Genomic DNA, 13,537 nt, shown 5'->3' with positions numbered 1-13,537 from the left:
TGGTTGATATCCTTTAAGACTTACCAAGTTTTTTTCCATATGCAGGGGCAGATTTGGCATTTTGGGGCCCCAAGCATACTTATGTATACTTATGCTCCTTCTTGGTTCCCCCAAAATTTCTGCCACTTTAACTCTTCCTGTTGCACTTGCACCCCACCGCTGTGAGGGGCCACCCTGTCTCTGGGCCACCCCACAGATGCGTGGGATATGTTATGGGCAGATCTGTTCCTGCCTGTATGTGTAGACATCTGCTTCTACTATGGTGAGCTGGAAGCCTATGAATTATCCAGTTTTATAATAGGATATTAAAGGGTCAGAAGAGTGGAAACCATCATTGTGCCCCGAGGGGATCCCTTTTAGGAAGCTACAGAGCTATAACACAAGACGTGTTATCCCCCCTGGCTCAGAATGTGTTAATCCCATATGTTCCAGTGCCGGAGATGCCGGTGGGATTTGTAGTGACGAATAAATTATTTGCGAGCCTTAAACTGGAGACCAGCGAAAAAAAATGCAAGTTTAGCAAAAAACTGAGCGCGTAGAGTTTCCTCTACTATTAAGATGAATTGCAGGCAGCAGAGGGGAAAATTGATTCTAATATTGTTAGGCTCCGAAATAAAGACAGTGATTGTGTAAGTAAAAAAAAAAGGGCTCAAAAGACGTAAAAATCCAGATATCATTGATCTAGAGATGTGGAGAGCTTCCAGTAAGGAGTTCACCCCCCGGTCTGGACTCGCATTGTTAATTAATATGGCCGATCGCCGCTGATAGACATCTTGACACTGAATTCATTTGCATTCCAATGAGCGGCGATCGATGCGGCTCCTCGCGGACACGGCGGCTAGTACATAGCGCTTTGTCTTTCTTAGGTGTATATGAGATAATCAAATCCAACCCCCAACATTGAGATAAACCAGATTAGAGATTAGCCAATCATTCAATATTCTATTAACTGGAGCTCCTTAGAATTTTCCAAAAGTTTCGATTCATGGTCCAAATCCAATTGGTCTAAGGCTATATTCACACAAACGTATGGAGGACGTATATACGGCCAACGTATTTATACCATATATACGCCCTCCTTAGACGGCAATGGGCGCACGGCGCCGTACGGGAGCGGTGCGGTGCAGCACACATTTGGCACCGTACCGTTTCGTAGCCGAGAGAAAGATAGGACATGTGCTATCTCTCCCCGGAATATGGTGCAGAGCGCCATATATAACTATGGAGAAGGGAGTGGGTGAACAGCGCTCAACTCTCCTCCTCTCCCCTGCGCCAACGTGTGCCCACCATCGGACAACGCACCGTGTAGCTCCAATTGTCCTGGAAATTGGTATATACATTACCCTCCTCTTGTCAGTGGTCCCCAACCTTTTTTTGCCCAGGGACCGGCTGTAAACATATATTTTCTCCATGGACCAGTAGGTGGGGGGGATACAGTCTGGTTTCTGTTTCATAGCCAAAAATGTAAGTTTGCATGCCCCACATAACTCCCTGTGTGCCTAGCTTATATTGTCCAATTTCCTGAAGAAGCCCCCCCACCTTCTTCTATCCCAGCTGAACTAAAAAAAAAAAAAATACTCACCTTCCCTGTTCCCCTGCAGCGGTCTTGGGCCATGGACTGGTGGTTGGGGAACACTGCTCTAAAACACTGATTTTTGTTCATGCCTTACCCTAGCCGTAACCCCAATTATAACCAATACATTTGCATAAAATAAACAAAGTAAAATAGGGCCTAGAGGCAGTTATGTACCAATTTTTTTGGTGATTTTATGCCAAAATTTGGCAGATTAATGAATTGAATCACTAATCTCTACACAGGATAGGGGATTAGTCATGGATCGGTGAAGGCAGAACCGGCCCCAGCACTGGGCATATGTGGGTAAGTGCTGGGGCCCAGAGCTGCTCGGGGGCCCACATAAGGCTGCACATAAGAGATCCATGGGGGATACTCCTATTTGATGGAATCTGCCACTCCATTCATTTTCAACGTTCTGCCATATTAGTAGAGAGCTCCCAGTAAAGAGTTCATTCCCAATTCTTAATTAATATGGCCAATTAGAGGGTATCAGAGATCAAAAAACCTAAGGATCCCAACAAGTGTCCGTCAGCTGCTGCGAAGATAAATGTGTTTATAGAATGAGTAAAAGAAACATTGACCTATCATTTTTTTTATAGATAAATGGGTTATTTATTGGCTCTGATCCACTTCCGTGTTGGTGAATTCCTTTGTGTTTAATTGGCCAAATGGAGATTTAGGTTATTAGTGGAGAGCAAATGGAACATTAGTAACCAGTGTCAGGAGGCTGCTGTAAAAGCCAATGAAGACATAAGAAGATTACAATTAACCAATTAGAAACAATTATCCAACTTTTTTCAATTAGTGATCCTTGGCACCCCAGCACAATAGGGGTTTTCAAAACAATGTCGTTCCATGTACTGCGTACTGCAGTGTTGTCCTAGTTTCTCTAATGGAACAAGTTGGCAATGCCCAGTACAGCGCCAACCAAGATAACTTAACAAAATCAAGGCCACCGTGCTCACATGAGTGCCAGGGCCACCTCAGAAAGCTGATCAGCAGATTGACTTTGTGCCAACCTCCGGCACTTTAAGGGGCAATTACCAAAGTAGTAGCTATGGGATCCAACTGGTATCCAAATTTTTTTCATCAATAGGGATTGAGGAAGTGGATCCCACAGAGGTGTAAAAACACTACCATGTCCACTGTACAAACCAAAAATCATGACAACTTTTGCAGTACCTAAGGTAGTTCAGAAACAGTGGGTACGTCTACCGAGCCTGATAACATGCTCCCGCATCCACTAGTATCATTGTAAACCTTGTAGGGATGTATCATAAACCCCGGCCTCCTGATAGTTATATGGCGGCGTGGCCGGAATTGCTGGGCACGTCGAGCACCCAGCACAGCTCTACACCAGGTTCAGCCTGCACTTTAGCTTGTTCCGAACAGGTTCAGGCCATAGCTCGTGTGCAGGTCCACCACACGGCATGGTCCAACCGGTGAAAAGAGTGGAACAGGCCCAATTCCTGGCTCTGTACCAGGATTTGCACCTAAATCACGCCTTGACCGTCTTTTCCCAGCCATGATAAATCCCCCCTTATCTGCAGAGCAATTTTTTTGTGTTGGCGAAGCTTTTCTGAAACCACCCCCCATGACGGGTATGACTCTTTTGCATGGCCCAAGCACTCTATATGCAGGTCATGACCCTTTTACTGAATGTGGCTGGTATGTAGTTTTCTTATGCCACATGTTAGGGTGTGTCATGACACATAACAAGGCGTGGTTTAAGAAAGGGGGTGTGGCAGCAGCAAAGAACATCTCCACTTGCTCCGTACTGACCTTCTGTTCGTCTCCCCCCAAATGTTGGCCAGTATGATAAAAATATTGTATTTTGAATAAGACATAAACATCTGGTAAACCAAGGACGGACATTTTCTATACAAAGTTTTGTAAATCTTCCCAATTCCGACTAGTGGTCACGTGACTATTTTTATGCTCCTTTTGAGGCCTCAGGGAACATTTCCTACTTTCTGAACATCTACGAGGTGGTGAAGCGCCATGAATCCACAAAAAAGGCAGGAAATCTAGGGCAGCAGCTTAGTGTATAGACATCACATAGCGTCTGATGGGTCAGAAGTGCAGAATTTGTGAGGGGAGCTCGAGCCTCTCGCCGGCGGGGATGTGTTTTTACAACAAGCCCCATGGTAATTGTCCCTCTTCATCAAGGATGACAAGTGGACCGGCTAATTTATATCACCTTATAGGGATTCATGGAGCGCGCCCGGCCCAACGCGAGGCACCATAACCTCCGAGACTCTGAATATTCATGCTACACAACACGTTCCTTAACAAGTTCTGCGCTCAATTCCCCAGATATTCCTCCTGCTTCTGCACATTTTCCTTCCTCGTATAATTGTGTTATGGATCAAGGAGACAATATGGAGAAAATGAACAAATATCTGTTATCGAGAAAACTGGGTTTGGTCTGTAAAGCTGCACAAAGTGGAATAAATCGGGGGATTTGGAAATTTTCAGCTCTACCCTGAAGGGTCGAATACTCCCGTGGGCCTTGGAGGATAGGGGGCAGTATTAAAGGGTGAGAATTTATTAATCGCATTCGCCTGGGTTGTACCTTATAGAAAAGTGAATAAAAACACTAAGGAGAAATTTACAGATCCAGTCACCTACGTAAAAAAAATAAACCAGATTTGGTATGAAAGTGGAAGAAAAGGTCCTACTCATGTCTCCAAAGGACACCATGGCTCCAGCGACAGGACTGGTCTCAGAGGTCAAGTCTGAATAAACAACATACGACTGTTGAGACCTTGGATTGGTTCTATTATTATGGACATTACTTCATCAACTCCGGCCTGATGGGGCTGAAAGCACTGGAGGTGTGGAGAGCCCTCTGGAGCCCCTTTAACGATTGTCCGGAGCTCATTCCACCGAAGCTACTTATCTCAAAGAAGAAAGTTTATGTCTGTAGCTCCTGAAACTACTTCCACATGTGACTATTACATATGTGAGTCCCTCTTCTTGTGGTTGGTATTTCTTGGTACTTCCCTAATACTGTGACAAATATAAGTACCAAAGGTGGTATCTCCTGGGAAGAGAACGGGAGTGGTGACCAAGTAACCAAAGAGAAAGTCTAATCTACTTTTCATAAAGGCCGACAATGATTAGCACTTCCTCTTCCTGTTTATGGCATGAACAACTATCCATAGGGAGAGGAGTAACCAAGTAACCAAGGAGAGTCAACTGTACACTTCAAAATGGCTGATAATGATTATCACCTCCTCTTCCTGCTTATGGCATGAACAGATCTGAACAGCTTTTACTCAGAGTAGAAGGGAAGCTTCTCCACTGCCCCTACTCTTGCACTGAGTAACTGCTGCAGTACCCAACCCGAAACCCACAACATCTTTTACTCAGTGTAGAGGAGAAGCTTCTACACAGCATCTCCCCCTGTTCTGAGTGACTGTTGTAGTATCCAACCAAAAGTCTGAGAAGAAGGGAAGCGTCTCCACTGACCCTACTCCTGCACTGAGTAACTGCTGCAGTATCCAACCAGAAACCTAATTCTTTTACTCAATGTAAAAGGGAAGCTTCTAGACAGCATCTCCCCCTGTTCTGAGTGACCACTGCAGTATCCAACCTAAAAGCTGCAACAGCTTTTACTCAGTCTAGAACAGAAGCTTCTCCACTAATCTTACTCTTGCTCTGAGTAACTGCTGCAGTATCCAGCCTGAAACCCACAACATCTTTTACTCAGTGTAGAAGGGAAGATTCTCCACAGCATCTCCCCCTGCTAAGAGTGACTGTTGCAATATCCAACCAAAAGTCTGAGAAGAAGGGAAGCTTCTCCACTGACCCTACTCCTGCACTAAGTAACTGCTGCAGTATCCAACCATAAACCTACTTCTTTTACTCAGTGTAGAAGGGAAGCTTCTGCAAAGCATCTCCCCCTGCTAAGAGTGACTGTTGCAATATCCAACCAAAAGTCTGAGAAGAAGGGAAGCTTCTCCACTGACCCTACTCTTGCACTAAGTAACTGCTGCAGTAACCAACCATAAACCTACTTCTTTTACTCAGTGTAGAAGGGAAGTTTCTGCAAAGCATCTCCCCCTGTTCTGAGTGACCACTGCAGTATCCAACCTAAAAGCTTCAACAGCTTTTACTCAGTCTAGAAGGGAAGCTTCTCCACTACCCCTACTCTTGCTCTGAGTAACTGCTGCAGTATCCAACACATGTTTTACTCAGTGTAGAAGGAGCGATTCTACCCAGCATCTCCCCCTGTATTGAGTGACCATTGCAGTATCCAACCACAAGCCCAAAACATCTATAACTCAGTTGAACAGTTCAATGTAGAGAGTTAAGAGCACAGCAGTGTGAGGACAGAGCACTTACAGAATATACAATCCTGGAATATAAACCCGGCTGTAATATTATGCAGTAATAACAATGCTATAATAAGATCTCCTCGCAGTCTATACATCATTTACAAGGTTATTCTTCACTCCTGCATGCTGTATTTCTATCTGATAATAAAATATTGAAGACCATGACGACTCCATCATTTCCCAGCAGTGATTCGCCGGGGCCTTACATGTTCTGTATCTATTTCCGAGACCTCGGAGTGTTCCCTGTAACAGGACGCTGGCAATATCTGATCCATTTGTGAATGTTTTCACAGGCCGTGCTCAGAATTCACAGTCACTCTATATCACAAGACACAACACATCAATCCTCTGCGCCCGCATCCCGAAACACCAAGTGCCCAAATGGGAAAAAAAAAAGAAAACTAAAATTAAAAAAAAAATGTATGATTGTAACATTCCAAATATAGAATAATAGATAAAAATCAAATAAAAAAATATTATAATAAAATTATCTAATAATATGGAATAAAAAACACATAAAACATCAAATGTAAATATAAATAATATAGAATAATACATAAAAATCAAATAAAAAATTGTATAATAAAATAATATAATAATATGGAATAAAAAACACATAAAACATCAAACATATATAAATAACATAGAATTAAAATAAAACATAAAAAATAATAAGAAAAAATGGTAGAATATTGGTTCAGCGCTGGAGGGATCTATGAGGCGGAATATACAATATTTATCACCTCCCATCTCCCCACCGATGATCGGCACTAATGTGTCCTGAGGAAAGGTCAGAGGTCTCTTTATGCTCTGTTACATATTTTATGTCCATCCAGATGATGGGGTCATACATCCTGATGGATCGGGCAGGTTATAGGGAGGGCGTGAGGGATGGGAGGTCATCACACAACACTCCGGGTCACTTGAGGTCAAACATTTGTCACTGTTCAGAAATACAACCAAAGACCCTAGAACTAAAGAAGAACTCGGGCCAAGGCAGAAGATTGGATGTGCATCAGTGGCCAGAAATGGAGGTGGAGGTGACACACTGAGCCCCATCCATAAGGATCCATTCACCTATAGTTATTACAATGTGAGGAACGAGGCTCCATACACCCAATGTCTTACCGAAATAGCTGATATCTGACATCAGTGTCCACAGATCTACAATATCACATCTAATCTCCTGAAGTGCAGACCTGGAACTTGGTGGAGCAACACGGTCCCTTCATTGCTCACATTAGACTTGTACGCCCCCCTGTACCTGTGGCCATTACTGATACTGCAGCCTTGTTTTAAAACAATCTATCCAATATCTATCTATCTATCTATCTATCTATCTATCTATCTATCTATCTCATATCTATCTATCTATCTATCTATCTATCTATCTATCTATCTATCTCATATCTATCTATCTATCTATCTATCTATCTATCTATCTATCTATCTCATATCTATCTATCTATCTATCTATCTCATATCTATCTATCTATCTATCTATCTATCTATCTATCTATCTATCTATCTATCTATCTATCTCATATCTATCTATCTCCTATCTCATATCTATCTATCTATCTATCTATCTATCTCATATCTATCTATCTATCTAAAAAAAGAAAAAATACAGCAGCACAGTCTTCAGTAATAAAGTATAGCGGGTGCTATCCTTACACTCACACCAGTCTGAGTGGATTAGGCATTCAGGAAAAGGAAAACGGCAGCACTCCAAAATTGTGAACAAACAGTTGTGTTTATTCCACCTCCAGCAACGTTTCGGCTGTTAACTCAGCCTTTGTCAAGCTTGACAAAGGCTGAGTTAACAGCCGAAACGTTGCTGGAGGTGGAATAAACACAACTGTTTGTTCACAATTTTGGAGTGCTGCCGTTTTCCTTTTCCTGAATATCTATCTATCTATCTATCTCATATGTATCTATCTATCTATCTATCTATCTATCTATCTATCTATCTCATATGTATCTATCTATCTATCTATCTATCTATCTATCTCCTATGTATCTATCTATCTATCTCATATTTATCTCATATTTATCTATCTATCTATCTATCTATCTATCTATCTATCTCATATCTATCTATCTCACATCTATCTATCTATCTATCTATCTATCTATCTCATATCTATCTATCTATCTATCTATCTCCTATCTATCTATCTCATATCTATCTATCTATCATTCTATCATATATTTATCTCTTATCTATCTAATTAAGAACCATCTATCTTTCTATCAATCAATCATCTTTCTGATATATATCTACCTACCTGTCTCCTATCTACGTATCTATCCACCTGTCACCTTCTTTCTACCATCTATCTACAGTAGATCTACAATCGATTTTCTATCTATCTATCTATCTATCTATCTATCTATCTATCTATCTCATATCTATCTATCTATCTATCTATCTATCTATCTATCTATCTATCTATCATCTATCTCATATCTATCTATCTATCTATCTATCTATCTATCTATCTCATATCTATCTATCTATCTATCTATCTATCTATCTATCTATCATCTATCTCATATCTACCTATCTATCTATAATTCCAAAAACAGGCAGCACTCCAGGATAGTGATCAAAACGATGGGGTGTCTTTATTCCATGTGCAACGTTTCAGCTCACGTAGAGCCTTTATCAAGGCTCCTTAGTTGCTGTGCTGCTCTGGACTTTCCAACATTTATCTATCTATCTATCTATCTATCTATCTATCTATCTATCTATCTATCTATCTCATATCTATCTATCTATCTATCTATCTATCTATCTATCTCATATCTATCTATCTATCTATCTATCTATCTATCTATCTATCTATCTCATATCTATCTATCTCATATCTATCTATCTCCTATCTATCTATCTATCTATCTATCTATCTATCTCATATCTATCTATCTATCTATCTATCTATCTATCTCATATCTATCTATCTATCTATCTATCTCATATCTATCTATCTATCTATCTATCTATCTATCTCATATCTATCTATCTATCTATCTATCTATCTATCTATCTATCTCATATCTATCTATCTATCTATCTATCTCATATCTATCTATCTATCTATCTCATATCTATCTATCTATCTATCTATCTATCTATCTATCTATCTCATATCTATCTATCTATCTCATATCTATCTCATATCTATCTATCTCCTATCTATCTATCTATCTATCTATCTATCTATCTATCTATCTATCTATCTCATATCTATCTATCTCATATCTATCTATCTATCTATCTATCTATCTATCTCCTATCTATCTATCTATCTATCTATCTATCTATCTATCTCATATCTATCTATCTATCTATCTATCTATCTATCTATCTATCTATCTATCTATCTATCTCATATCTATCTCATATGTATCTATCTATCTATCTCCTATCTATCTATCTCTCTATTATCCAGATGGCCACATCTACCTTACTATCTATCTCTAAACATAAAATCCCCAGTAACTTCCTCGCAGACATCGTCCGTCTCATAAACTCTGAGTCTCAGCAGCAGAGACACAAAGGAGGATTATTCGCAGAATTCTAGTGTCTCCTAGAGGCAGCGGCGCCTCTGCCGCTCAGCAGCTCCTGGCATCACACACCGCGGGCACCTGGATACCCACACACCCAGAGGCAGCGAGATACCAGCTCCAGCAGCTGCAGGGTTAATCCCCGGGGAGGGGGGGGGGGGGGTTTGTAATATTGTAACTCCATCACCCGATAGAACCATGGGGAGAATAATTATGTAATCTTTTCTAAGATTAATATCAATGTTATTATTCTTTAGATTTTTGTTTTTATACATTTTTACTTCATTGTTCTTTTTATCGATGGTTTTTTTATTATTTATTTTCTTCACTTTTTAAAATTACGAATATTATTATTAATTATCTTTTTCGCTTTGATTCGTGGTTACTATTTATTTCATTCTATACTTTGTGTTTAAAGTTGTTATCCAACTTTTATATCATTTTATATTTATTCTTAAAATGAGAAGAAAAAATCATGGAGATCCTGCTTTTTTCCTTTGGTTGCTGTGACTTTTCCCATCAGGTTTGGGATTTTCCTCATCCCGGATATTATCAGCCATTCCCCGGATCTTCCAATTTGGCGACGACGCTTAGAAAGCCAATTTCCATCCGCGCCAATTACATGGGGCTAATACCAGAAGCCATTAATTCCTGCCAGCGGTTTACTAGGCTCGCACTAAGCGCCTCTCATCCAGGTCCCACTTCTCTTCCCATGATTCAGCAGGGAGCTGCGTACACTCCGCGACGCTCCTCGTTTCTCTCTAATAGTCATTTCTATTGCAAAATACACGGCGGTAACATAGATAGTAAATGTGCAATGTGCCGGCTGAGTAACCTCATCTGCTGGAGAAATGATTATACAGCAATGTGATGGGAGAGGGGGAGCAGGGGGTGAGGACTGGGGGGCGAGGACTGGGGGTGAGGGCTGGGGGAGGGAGAAGGCAATGGCTGGAGGGCCAGGATTGGGGGACGAGAACTGAAGGGCAAGGACTGGGGGTGAATGCTGGGGGGGGGGTGAGGACTGGGGGTGAATGCTGGAGAGTGAGGACTGGGGGGTGAGGACTGGGGGTGAATGCTGGAGGGTGAGGACTGGGGGTGAGTACTGGGGGGTGAGGACTGGGGGTGAGTACTGGGGGTGAATGCTGGAGGGTGAGGACTGGGGGTGAGTACTGGGGGGTGAGGACTGGGGGTGAGTACTGGGGGGTGAGGACTGGGGGTGAGGACTGGGGTTGAATGCTGGGGGGTGAGGACTGGGGGTGAATGCTGGAGGGTGAGGACTGGGGGTGAGTACTGGGGGGTGAGGACTGGGGGTGAGTACTGGGGGGTGAGGACTGGGGGTGAGGACTGGGGGTGAATGCTGGGGGGTGAGGACTGGGGGTGAATGCTGGAGGGTGAGGACTGGGGGTGAATGCTGGGGGGGTGAGGACTGGGGGTGAGGACTGGGGGGAATGCTGGGGGATGAAGACTGGGGGTGAGTACTGAGGGGTGAGGACTGGGGGTGAATGCTGGAGGGTGAGGACTGGGGGTGAGTACTGGGGGGTGAGGACTGGGGGTGAGTATTGGGGGGTGAGGACTGGGGGTGAGGACTGGAGGTGAATGCTGGAGGGTGAGGACTGGGGGTGAGTACTGGGGGGTGAGGACTGGGGGTGAGTACTGGGGGTGAATGCTGGGGGGTGAGGACTGGGGGTGAATGCTGGAGAGTGAGGACTGGGGGGGTGAGGACTGGGGGTGAATGCTGGAGGGTGAGGACTGGGGGTGAATGCTGGGGGGTGAGGACTAGGGGGTGACGGCTGGGGGAGGGAGAAAACAATGGCTGTAGGGCCAGGACTGGGGGGCCAGGACTGGGAGACGAGAACCGAAGGGCAAGGACTGGAGGGTGAATGCTGGGGGTGAGGACTAGTCGATAAATGGTGAGGGGCAAGGACTGGTAGGGTGAATACTGTGGGGGTCGAGGGCTGGCGATCAAGGATTTGGGGTTGAGGAGTGGTTGGGGGTCTGGGGGCTCGCACAGTGCAGTTTGGTGGAGGGGGTGATGATCTCTACCAGCAGGTTATTGATTACTGTTAACCAGTGTCCATTATAGTGGAAGGATTAGCAAAAAGTGTTCATTCTGATGCAGCTGAGCTGAGTTTTTCGAAGCACATTACTTCCATACTTACATGGGACTGCTGCTAGGGCTAGCACTGCATTATCATAACTCATAGACCTATCACAGGACAGAACTACAACCACTAAGAGCCCAATGACTGTTCAGCTCTGCTACATCGGTGCTAAATGGGACACTGTATCAGAATTAGGGAGTTGTGGAGCAGTAGAGGGTGGACATATAAGGATATAGAGGGGGCAGGGGGCATGGCAGCTGGTGCAGAAGGGGGTAAGTGTCTGTGGGCAACGAGAAGACAACATGTGAGAGGAGAAGACACTACACCAAGAGCCCTGATGAATAATATAGACCTGCCTGGAGCAAAGTGCAGGGAGGTAGGTAGAGGATGTACAGAGAGAGAGAGAGATCAATATAGATACATAGATGTAACATAGGTGTAGTTCAATTAAAACACACACACACACACATATATATATATAATGTAGCAGAGCTGAATTTGTATCTCCCTTGCCTGTGCAGTGATAACTTAGGATAATAATAATGTGACAGTGAGTTATGCTGGATGATAGACTCAGCTCTGCTATATCCATACATGATATATATATATATACAGAAATAGTCCATTCTGGTGGCAGATATGAACATCCCAGTCTTTATGCCAACCCTTCATGCTTGCCTGAATATAAGTATTGCGCTCCATCATCACGTCCCCTGCACGGTGGGCACAAGTCTAGTGGCATCCAATACACACATTCCTACCCCCACATCTGCCCATACTGCCCCTTGTACAAATCATGTTGCCAGACCCATGCCCAATTCTGCAAAAGCACCACATTTGACTGAATACAGTGCCCACAGCCCCTCTGTATAATGCCCACCGCAGGATGCCAGTACAAGTATGCACAGCCCAGCAGCAGGGTGCCAGGCTAATGTGTGCGCAGCTCAGTGCAATGCCAACTCCATGCCAGCCTGTACACACATGATTACCCAGCTTGTGTGCACACAAGAAAGTGCAATCAAGCACACAGCCATGTAATGCCAACCTGAGATCCCAGCAGGGTGACTTACCGCAGATGAGCAGCAGCAGGACACATCCACACAGCCTGAGAGAGCTCATGGTGAGGATGAGGATGGAGCCCCTGGCGCAGGGCTCTGGCACAGCTGCTGGGCACCTCTCAGGCTTTAGCTCCAGGTGTGTAACTCACTCTCTTCCCAGCTCAGCTCCGCACCTTGTATTATACACATCCCCCTTTAAGATCCAAGCTGCAAACAAAATCCCTGTACAGAGCTCACAATCCAAGAGGGTGAAATGTGGGGATGGGAGAAGTTTGATGGCTGCAAACTTCAACCTGGGCAGCTGCAACTTTCCAGGGCTCCCAAATCCTTAGTATCCAGTGAGTAGGTTCCTCCTTGTACAATCCAGGATGGGGGTTATCCTCTGAGCTGCCTCCTCACTCCATCCATGCTCTGTAATGCAATCCTCCCAGCACTGGAGCAGAGCTGCTGTCACTGAGCTTTGGAGGGTTTAAAGGGACATGATGTGGAGCAGCAGCAGCAGAACCTCCCTCACATCCACACAGCAGCCTCAGAGCATCAGCACTGACTATCAATCACATGGCCAGCACTGAGTGCAAGCTCCTGGGGTGCCCCCTTATTGTGGGCAGGGGAGGGGGATTGCTGAATATGTCATTTGTGTCCAAGGATAATATGACAACTTCAGCTCTGCTACATCTGAGTACATGAGGAACATATATCATAGTCATAGAATACTGCAGGACATACAGCTGCTCTTATGCATTGATTTAAAGGGACCCACAGGTTAAAGTCCATCTCCTCTCCTGTTTCTATTGTTCTCAGTTATCAGCCATTTATGAATAATACAATGATGGCTCACCTATAAGAAGTGTGATGATCCCACCCCCATATTCACCACCTTTATAT

General features: G+C 43.7%; 1 protein-coding gene across 1 annotated transcript in view; it reads right to left on the bottom strand.

The window, feature by feature from the left end:
• Positions 1-13,208, bottom strand: part of GFRA4 (GDNF family receptor alpha 4) — a 312,918-nt gene extending 299,710 nt beyond the window's left edge. The window contains exon 1 of the mRNA XM_072126343.1: positions 12,665-13,208. Within this exon, the coding sequence (XP_071982444.1) occupies positions 12,665-12,713 (49 nt within the window). The 5' untranslated portion in view covers positions 12,714-13,208. The remainder of the gene's footprint in view (positions 1-12,664) is intronic.
• Between the last annotated feature and the right edge of the window lie 329 nt (positions 13,209-13,537).

The sequence above is a fragment of the Engystomops pustulosus genome, chromosome 1 (assembly GCF_040894005.1).
Source record: "Engystomops pustulosus chromosome 1, aEngPut4.maternal, whole genome shotgun sequence".
Taxonomy (NCBI): domain Eukaryota; kingdom Metazoa; phylum Chordata; class Amphibia; order Anura; family Leptodactylidae; genus Engystomops; species Engystomops pustulosus.
This window is presented reverse-complemented; position numbering and strand designations above follow the sequence as displayed.